Source organism: Thalia democratica, chromosome 2, assembly GCF_965202585.1.
Source record: "Thalia democratica chromosome 2, ktThaDemo2.hap1.1, whole genome shotgun sequence".
NCBI classification, from domain to species: Eukaryota; Metazoa; Chordata; class Thaliacea; order Salpida; family Salpidae; genus Thalia; species Thalia democratica.
The window spans coordinates 14,671,113-14,681,095 of NC_139166.1; the positions used below are offsets into that span (position 1 = coordinate 14,671,113).

Genomic DNA, 9,983 nt, shown 5'->3' on the forward strand with positions numbered 1-9,983 from the left:
TGTGTATATGCCTGTATTTAAGTAGTTATAAGACAAGACATTAAACTGTATCCGTGGTGTATGGCTAGACAACAAAAAGGTTAATTCATACACCAGATCCTAAAAACTAAACTTTTAGTCGTTCAATAAACTTATATAGCAATGTAAAGGTGTCGTGTAACAATACCCATATCTTCTCTACTATCAGAAAAATCAAGACCTTTTCGTTAGAAGTACATTGTATGAATAAAGGAAATTGTCCGAGGCAGACACAAACTACATGTCTGTTAGCTAAAGAGATTTTTGTGAATTATATCAGTAAGTAGAACATTATTGGCCGTCAACTTTGTCCCTGTCAAGAATTTTTAAACTATTTAGTTGTTTTTTTCTTAAGTTTGAATACTTTATAGTTAAATTTACTGTTAAAATGCTATAAAATTAAAACCACAAAACCGCGAAACTTAGGAAAGCTTCATCTATAACAGTAATTACCAAAGTAAGGGTTATTTAATTTTGTATGAAAAACTGGTTTTATAATATTTATCAATTATTATTGCCCTTTGAGAAAACCTGATTTATGACTACTTTGGTTTGAAAACAAAGCTAGATTAGATTATTAAATAGTATAAATTATTATCTCCTAATCAAAGATCATCTTACTTAGCAGATGGAATCGGACTATTGATGTGTTCAGGGTTGCCACAGATCGAGCTAAAAAAAAATTAAGACTTTTCCAAATCAAGTTCTTTGTTAGAACCAATTCAAAAATATATTATTAAAGGCTTGTTAGATTTTGTTTTGTTTCATTAATTAAATTCTGAAAAAAGATGAACTGAAATATAATTTTTCACAGATAACTTTAACAAAATGCAGTTTTTAGTGACGATTAACTTTCTTATAGAAAGTTATCAAATATCCTTTTTTTTTCATGTTTTTGTGGCAACCTAGTGTGTTTAATAATCAATTACTAGCAGCAAAAGTTCATTTCTTCTATTTTGCACAAAATCTTTTGTATTAAAGTTCTTGGAAGGTAGTAGCTAAATTGTATAGAGAAGAATTTAATTTTTAACTAACACATTAAATAGACCACATAGGGCAGGGCTTTACAAAGTGGGCAGTCATTTGGGAAATTTAGAAGCCTTAAGCTTCAGAAAGGCCAGGCGTACTTGAGAAACTTATACTAGACCACGGCTTCCCAAAGTGGGTCTTAATAGTAATTTAGGGGCCTTAAGCTGCAAAGGAGCAATAGTCGGTTATAGGGCTGTATTTTGAAACTTACACTAGGTATTCTGGAGGTGATGATGAAGAGCAAAAAGAAAAGCCTCAAGCGTATTCAAGATTATTGAGGGGCTGTTAGCCTTTTTAGTTTCTTAAAACGAGCCTTGAATAAATTTGATAAACTTAGAATTTTAAGGGAGAAATTTTCTACAAATAAAAACAACTTTACAAATAAAGAGTTTATTAAGCACTCATACAATTACAATAAGCACACTCTAATATATGTATTTTTATGTATATGCATTTTTCCTTAATCTTATTTCCTAGCTGGTTCAAACAACATTTAAAAACAAACTAATTTTTTTATCAGGAATGACCTAAAACTTTTAATAGTTGTGAATATTTTAAAATGAATTTAAACTGATTGTACTATAATAAAATTTCCAGAAACAAACTCAATAATTAAAAAAAGTTTGTGATGTAATTTTATGAATATTTACATTTTGCAACAACAAGGTGAGAAAGTTAAATAATTTTGTCTAAAATTCACTAAAACACGCGATTAAAATAATCAAATGAGTTTCAACCCAAGAGCAAATGATTCCAGAAATTTTTGTAATTATTTCTTTATTTTCCAAAACAATTCTGAACTCCCATATAAGAGTTTCGTACAGAAAAAATTAGTTGTAAAAGAAAATCAAAAAAATTATCTGAATCATCTTGCTCCAAGATCAAATCTCAGTAACGACGGTAGACATGTGGGTGTTGTCAACGAAGGAGTGTTTCCCTAGCAACCTTATAGGTGGTTGTCAAGGTTACATCATTCCTCCCATACCACCCATGCCGCCCATTCCTCCCATGCCGCCACCTGGGGGCATCATGGGCGCGTCCTCCTTGGGCTCCTCGGTGATCATGCACTCGGCGGTTGTCAATAGCGACGCCACGCCCGAAGCGTCCAGGATTCCCTGACGGACCACCTTGGCTGGGTCGATGATTCCGCACTCGACCATGTTGCAGAACCTGTTGTGGTGGGAGAGTGTGTTTAATAGTTCTTGGATTCGGTAGTGTATTTATTGATTGTGGTGATGTCATAACAATTTGTTGATCGTGCAAAGTTGTTTAAAAATCAAACAAAAACATATGCTTTAAATTTGTTATAAAAGTGGATTGATTAATAACTATAATACTAAAAGATTTATTACACATTTTTTAAAGAGGTGCTTCGTCACTATAAATGCTTCTTAAATTTATTTTCATGTGGGTGAAAAACTATGATGGTTAATTATAGTTTTTATGGTGTAATCTGAAAATTTTCTTAATTCTCTGAAAAAACAAATGTACAAACTTGTCTTCTCTGGCATCGTATCCGTAATCTCCTTCCTTCATCAACAAGCTCTCGGCGACTTGAGCTCCGTCTTTACCGGCGTTGTTGGCAATCTGTGTGCATGGAACCCTCAACACTTTGGTGATGATGTCGATTCCCATCTGTTCGTCTCTGTGTTGATAGAAATTAGGGTTATCTTTAATGATTTAGCATCAACCAAGTTAGCCAAAAATAAAAGTAAAATAAATAGTCTTTGTGTATATACAACTGTATTTAATAAGTAATTATTTTACCAGGAAAAAAAAGGAATGGAAATTAGCTTAATGGCATAAATTGATTACACTTAATTTACTTTAAAGGTCTTGCTAAGGAAATTTACATTCAATTAAAAACTTATCTCACATTTAAAGTTTAAATAGACTTACAGTATTCTAGTAATTCAAACAACTTGTAAACTTCCAAAGAATGTTATGCTTAAATTACAGAACTACATACGAACCTGGTAGCACCTTTAAGTAGTGTTACAATTTATTATTTTAATCAAATATTCTGCCTGTCATATTACCTGGTAGCACCTTTAAGCTCTGAAACTTTCTGGTGGCACCTGAGCAACGCAACGCCGCCTCCGGGGACGATACCCTCCTCGACAGCTGCTCTCGTTGCGTTCAACGCGTCTGTTACTCGGTCCTTCTTCTCGTTCACTTCTACCTCTGAGGATCCTCCTACCTGTTTGAGGTTGGATATTTGTTAAAACATTCATTTAGTACTTGGCAATCTATAGTATGATACGTCTAGAATGATTACTTGCGTTATTTATATAATATTTGTTGAAATTTTAACTGAAATTTGGTTAAGTTTAATTTCTTCTCTAACACTTAAAGGTAACATAATTCTATAAAATTAAATTATTTAGTAGTTTCTCAGTAAAAGTATAGTTGGATTGGAACTAAGATAATTAAGGCTATATTGGCATACGGCTTTATACCAGAAGTTTTTACACATAAAATTACCCCTGTGTAATTTCTAACAAATATCATTATTATTCTCCACTTTTTTTACAAACCATGAGAACTTGCAATCAACATATACTGAAGTAAACTTTGATTATGAAGTTCCACTTTACATTAATGCTTTAGATAAAAATGTTTACAAACCTTCAATACAGCGACACCGCTGGCCATCTTAGCCACCCTCTCGTTCAGCTTTTCCTTCTCGTACTCTGAAGCCGTGTCCTGCATCTGCTCGATGATCTCTCCCACTCTCTTGGCGACCGCCGACTCGTCTCCCTTGCCCCTGAGGAACAAGCAGTCGTCCTTTGTGATCACCACTTCTTCTACCTGTTAATAAAAAACACAATTGTTTAGAGGTAATTGAGAGTTAAAAAAAATATTTAATGGTAACTTTCATTGATGGATTTTTAAAGAACTTTAAAAATGAATGCAATCATTTGAAAACAAGATGTCTTAAAAGTATCATTAATAGAAATTATTAAAAGTTCTTATTTAGCTCTAAGGCTTGATAAAACTGTTTAACATTTGTTCTTAAACCCTTATTTGAATCATTATTTTGTACTGTTCAATATGTTCAGTAGCTGATACTGCACTAATGTTCATTAATTGTAAAAATTCATTAAACACAACAACATCTTATAAAAAACAAACCTCTCCGAGATCGGCCATGGTGACATCTTCCAATTTGATATCAAGTCCTTCATCACCGAAAACTCTTCCTCCGGTTGACACTGCCATGTCGATCAATGTGTTCTTTCTGTTGTCTCCGAATCCTTAATTACAATATTTATTTTTAATTACTAGTTACGTAATATAATCTTAACTTTTCATTTTTCTTATAACTGTAAAATTTTTTTTTTAAATCTTTTCTACTAGCTCCTTTTAATAAGAATTATATGCCGTTTTTGAAGTAGTTTTTTTTTACTTGATATATATTATGAAATACATGCACTAAAATTTACTATGAAAAAATATCTTAAGCTATTCTACTTATGTAAAGCTTATACTGGAATCTTAAATATCTTACAACAAAATTTTTAGTAGAAAAGTGATTGTTTTGTAGGAAATCTCACATCATGAAAATATCGATTCATTCTAATATTTTCTTGTGAAGCGAAATTTCACCTGGTGTTTTCTGTATGCTCGACTTGACACTCAACAGTAAATTGATTCTACAGCAAGTAACACTGCGAGCAAATACTTTATGGTCTGATTTTTTTTTTCATTCAGTAAAAATAGGCTGATTGCAATACAAACTTTACTGCTACCTTTGTATCATTAAATCCAGCCTAGGGATATCTAGCTAATTCAAAAATTCAAAACATTTATTAGAATTTAATTTAGTCAATAGTTAAGTTTATTGTTTTTCATAAAAAGTTAAGTAACACATACATATCTAATTCAATGCAGCAATAATTAAATACTGATTACCATTGCCACTATTAATCTGATACTTGCCAATATTTCGATAACGCACTACACAGCTTAGTTATGACCAAACATTACCAACCTGGGGCCTTGACAGCGGCGATTTGAAGACCGACTTTCAATCTGTTGACTACCAAGGTGGTGAGAGCTTCACCGTCGATATCTTCGGCTACGATGATGAGCGGTTTGCGTTGACCGTTGGCAAGCTCCAATGCTGGCACTATTTGCTGTTGTTTAGTTTTTATAGTTTCAAACACAAATTCAAGAAAAGTAGTTCTTAGTAAATAAAAAGTTAAAAACTTTGGTGATAGCTTAGTTAAATTCAAATTTAAATTATATGATTTGTACTTAAAGCTATTGTCTTCTGTTTTTACAGCAAAATGTAAAAATGTAGAATTAAGGCCATAGGGGGGGGGGTCCAACATTTTTTTTTACTAAAATTAACTTTGGCTTTTATATGAAAGCTTAAAGTACAAACTATAAGCCAGTTTTTATAGAATTCAAAAATATCATTTAACTTTTGAGATATTTGACTTTTTGTAAAAATTTTCCAATATAAACGTATGGACCGCAAATTTTTCGGGGTCAATTTTCTCGGAAATTTTAAAATTCACTAAAAACCTATCTCCTCCTTCATTTTTTAACCTAAAGACTTCAAATTTTCAGGAAATGTTCCTTTTAATATTTTGAAGAATCGTACTGTTGGAATTTTTGAAATTTTGAAAAATAAAAATTTTATCCACAAAAAACTAAAAAAAAGGGTAGTTTTTTGACAATAATTTTTTTTTACTCAAAATTAGAAAAATTCTTACAATAGATCTCTTTAAAGTTTAATGATACACATTCTGTGAAAATTTGAGAAAGATTACTCAAAAAATGAAGGAGGAGATAGATTTTTAGTGAAATAGTCTTTTTTTGCATTTTTAGTTTTCGCCTTCCATAAGGAACGTATTGAACGCCCTTTCTTTGATCGCTTATATCTCAAAAGTTACTTTGAGTTTTTTTAAGCGGTTAAAAGTGTCTGATAGCTCAAATTAAATTCTACAAAATAAGATCAAGTTGTAAAAAACAAAGTGGACCCCCCCCCCTATGGCCTTAAATTAAAAATTTTGTTTCTACTAAATGTGATATAAAAACTTATGTCTATGCTAACAAACTAAATTGCTACGAATATTTTTAGAACAATTAAAATGAAAAGCTAAAATTACAAGTTTACAAACCTGAATGGAAGAGATTTTCTTTTGTGAGAAAAGGATCATGGCGTTTTGGTACTCAACTTTTTGTCCCTTGGCGCTGTTGATGAAGTATGGAGAAATGTACCCGCGGTCGAACTTCATACCTGATAAATTAACAAAATTAGAGTGGTTTTTGATATCAGCGATGGTATAAATTATAATCAAATTCTCAAGGATTGAAACTTATATAATCAACTTCATGCATTGTTTTTTGAAGTGTTAGACGTTAATTATATTTAATTTATCCTTTGAAATTAAAATCCAACTATTTTATATCATATCTAAACTGATAGCAGAAAAAAAACCTAGATTTCAGTTAGTCTTAAAAAATTTGATGACAATCTACATAAATATACCTTCAATGACTTCGAGTTCGTCGTTCAATGTTTTACCATCCTTGACGGTAATAACACCGGTCCTGCCAACTCTTTCCATGGCGTTTGAAATCAAACCTCCAATTTCCTGGTCACCATTGGCTGAAATTGTTGCCACCTGTAAAATGTTTAATAAGAATATTTTAATTTTTTTTTTTAATGCATCATGATAACTTTTTAAATGTAAAATGTTATATGTTTTGACATTATTGGTGTTATGTCTTTATTATATTTTAATGTATCATTATAGCACACATTTTCAAAATACTTAATCTTAAAGGTAATAATTTTTACGGGTTCACTTTTTATTAGCTTGATTTTTTTATATTGCATAAGGATAAAAACAGTGTATCAAAATGAATAAACAATATCATACATAGCTACTTATCAAATTCATATTTATAACTTAAGAATTTTTTGCAAAATCATTCAACTTCTGTTTCGCATAGTTATAAAAGGGAGAGTACTTATACTAAAAAATATTTCCTAGTTACCTGAGCGATTTCTTCAGGAGTGGTGACGGGTTTGCTCATTTCAGTCAAGTTTTCCCTGACGGCCTCAACTGCTTTCTGGATTCCCCTCCTCATTTCAATCGGGTTCACTCCACGCTTCATCTTGTCTGCTCCCTCTGTGATTAATATTAATTGCTACTGTTTATTTGAAGTGAAGTTTGAAATAAACTTAGACGTTTGATATATACTTAATTTATCCTTTCAAAATTCAAAACTAACTATTTTAATAACTGTCATATCTAAACTGATAGTGAAAAAAAAAATATTTCAGTTATTAAAATTTGAAGACAATCTAAATAAATATAGTATAGTGATTGCCAAGTATAGTGATTGCTATAGCTAAATAAAAGCATGCTTTACATTGGTATTTGTTTGCATTAGCTCAGAGCCCAAAAAAATTTTGTTAAAAATAGCAATTTAAAACTATAATCATTATAAAAAATAATTAGTCTTTTATTTTAAATATTATATCAATACGTATATCAAACTTTGATCAATAACCCTTGTGTAAAAAATTATTTGAGAAAATTATCTCAAACATGAACTACAATACAAAATTATTTTGTTTATATATATATATATATCTAACCTTGAGCAATAGCCCTTGCAAGGATGGTGGCGGAAGTGGTGCCATCGCCGGCCTCTTCATTGGTGTTGTTAGCTACATCTTGCACCAACTTGGCACCAATGCTCATCCCCTTGTTCTTGAAATCAATTGCCTTGGCAACAGTGACACCATCTTTTGTTACCTGTTTGGTTCGAGTTTTACTTATACTCAAGTACTGTTTCATGCTTTTCAATACTATTTTTTTAATTAGATATTAAATTTATTCAATTTTAAAAGTTATAATTTTTATATATTCACCATACTTATTTAGTTAAAGTATAATTACTCATAATTAGCTATTAATTTCATGATTGTACTATTTTTCAAAGTTGTGATCAACTTTAATTATATACATTGCAAATTAGTTCAAGAAACACATAATTTACAGAACTAATTTTTACTAAAGTAGTCATATTTATTCATGACAAAATTACAAACCTTGGGTGCACCCCAGCTGCTTTCAATGATGACATTTCTACCTTTTGGTCCCATTGTCACGGCAACTGCATCGGCAAGGTTGTTGACACCTGAAAAAAAAACTCAAGTTGAGTAAAACTAAGTTAATTTTATTATTATTATTTTTAGATTGTTAATTTTATAGAAGATGTATTATTATTATTAAATACATTTGTATATGGTTATATTCATAAAAATACTTACACCTATTTTCTTTTTTAATAAAAAACATTTTATAGTAGATTTCATAAGTTTTTAAAAAAGAGTCAATATTACTTTATGTAATAAAACATTTTAGGGCCCCCTAACTTGTAATAGTGTGTGAACTAATTATAGTTTTATTCAACTAAGCTAAAATGCATCCAAATGTTGATAATTAGATTTAAAAATTTTTTTTTTATTATAATACATTTAAACAATGGTACTTATTTGAATAGGTATTATGTTTGTTGAGCTTGAATAATATTAATTTACTATCAAGAAACTAAGAACAAAAAATTTTGAATTTTTTTTTTACAAGTAAGTATATACAACTATCATTAAACATGGCTATTTAGTTTCTTAGCATACAATTTTTATTAAACAATAAAACAAGAAAATGCATAATAATAAATGATAAGTGAAATTTTATTGTTATATTTAATTGTAACTATTTTTGATGGCGAAAAAAAACTTTTTTATGCATGTTTTTTTTTTACTGATCTATCATAAATTTTACAAATCTAACTAATTCGGTTAAATAAAATTTCCAGCAGATATTTTACATTTGAAGGGTGAATCAATTTAAAAAATACAAAACAAATGATTTTTACACCTATATGCTTAAATACAACAAAAAAAAGTAAACATCTAAATCAAAATGCTAGCTGTAAGAAAAACTTGATAATTTTAAAATATATAACTATGCAAATTTAAAAAGGTCATACTAATAAAAGGTATTAGATATAGTTAAACATAGTCACACTTTAGTGGTGAACCACATAAAATCCTTAACTTAGAAGTTATAGTTAAAAACTTTATGCTTGCTTTACAAAATTGGTAGAGTTATGTATTCAAAGACGAACATTTCTTAAAACTTAATCAAAAATTTGTCATATGTACACAATAATGTTTTATTTAATTTATTAAAACAAACCTTCCAGCATTTTTTCTCTGGCGTTGGAACCAAAGTCGAGTTCCTTAGCAGAGTAGCACCTGGCTGCTACAAGCCTGGAAGCTGCTGGGGAGGCTACTGCCTTTCTCAATTTTTGCAAGTTGTTCATTTTGATTTATTTAATATTCTGTTTATATTCAGTTATCAATAAAACAGTATGTACAAATTATATTAGGATATATATTCAATTTAACAATGTTTAAATAGTGACAACTTAATCTTTAAAAATATTTGCTAGTTTTTTATTTGAGATTATCTTAAAGGTATTTCAATATTTTTTTAATATTTTTTTAATTAAACCCACTGATTAATTAGTCAACTTGTTAAATTTAATGAACACATTTCATTTAAAGCAACACACAAATAAACTTTTACTATAATTTTTAGAGCTTTTTTTTTATTATATTTTAGTTTGAACATAAATACTTTCAATTTTACATCTTTTTTACATTGTTTAAGTAAAGTATGGCCACTCTTTAAAGAAAAAAAGCCAGCCTGAATGAAAACTAGTGTTACAACAAGCTAGTCTGAGCTGACTTAAGGTTATGGGAAATTGAAAAAAAATTTTAAATAAGCCAAAAGCTGGAAAAATGAACTATAAATTAAGCTCAAATGCCTTAATATGCCTAATTAGTAAGAGAAGTAAGAGAAAATTTTAAAAACATTAAAAAAATATTAATAACATTT

At 29.6% G+C, this 9,983-nt stretch overlaps 1 protein-coding gene across 1 annotated transcript; it reads right to left on the reverse strand.

Moving 5' to 3' along the window:
• Nucleotides 1-1,421: 1,421 nt before the first annotated feature.
• Nucleotides 1,422-9,419, reverse strand: LOC145829197 (heat shock protein 60A-like). The gene is made up of 12 exons (XM_082936929.1): nucleotides 9,279-9,419; nucleotides 8,126-8,214; nucleotides 7,670-7,829; nucleotides 7,063-7,196; nucleotides 6,551-6,686; nucleotides 6,180-6,298; nucleotides 5,042-5,186; nucleotides 4,183-4,304; nucleotides 3,676-3,858; nucleotides 3,087-3,247; nucleotides 2,543-2,692; nucleotides 1,422-2,217 (listed from the first exon to the last, which is right to left on the reverse strand). Exons 1-12 carry the CDS (start codon nucleotides 9,403-9,405, stop codon nucleotides 2,013-2,015), a joined length of 1,731 nt encoding a protein of 576 aa, XP_082793055.1. The 5' UTR covers nucleotides 9,406-9,419; the 3' UTR covers nucleotides 1,422-2,012.
• Nucleotides 9,420-9,983: the final 564 nt, after the last annotated feature.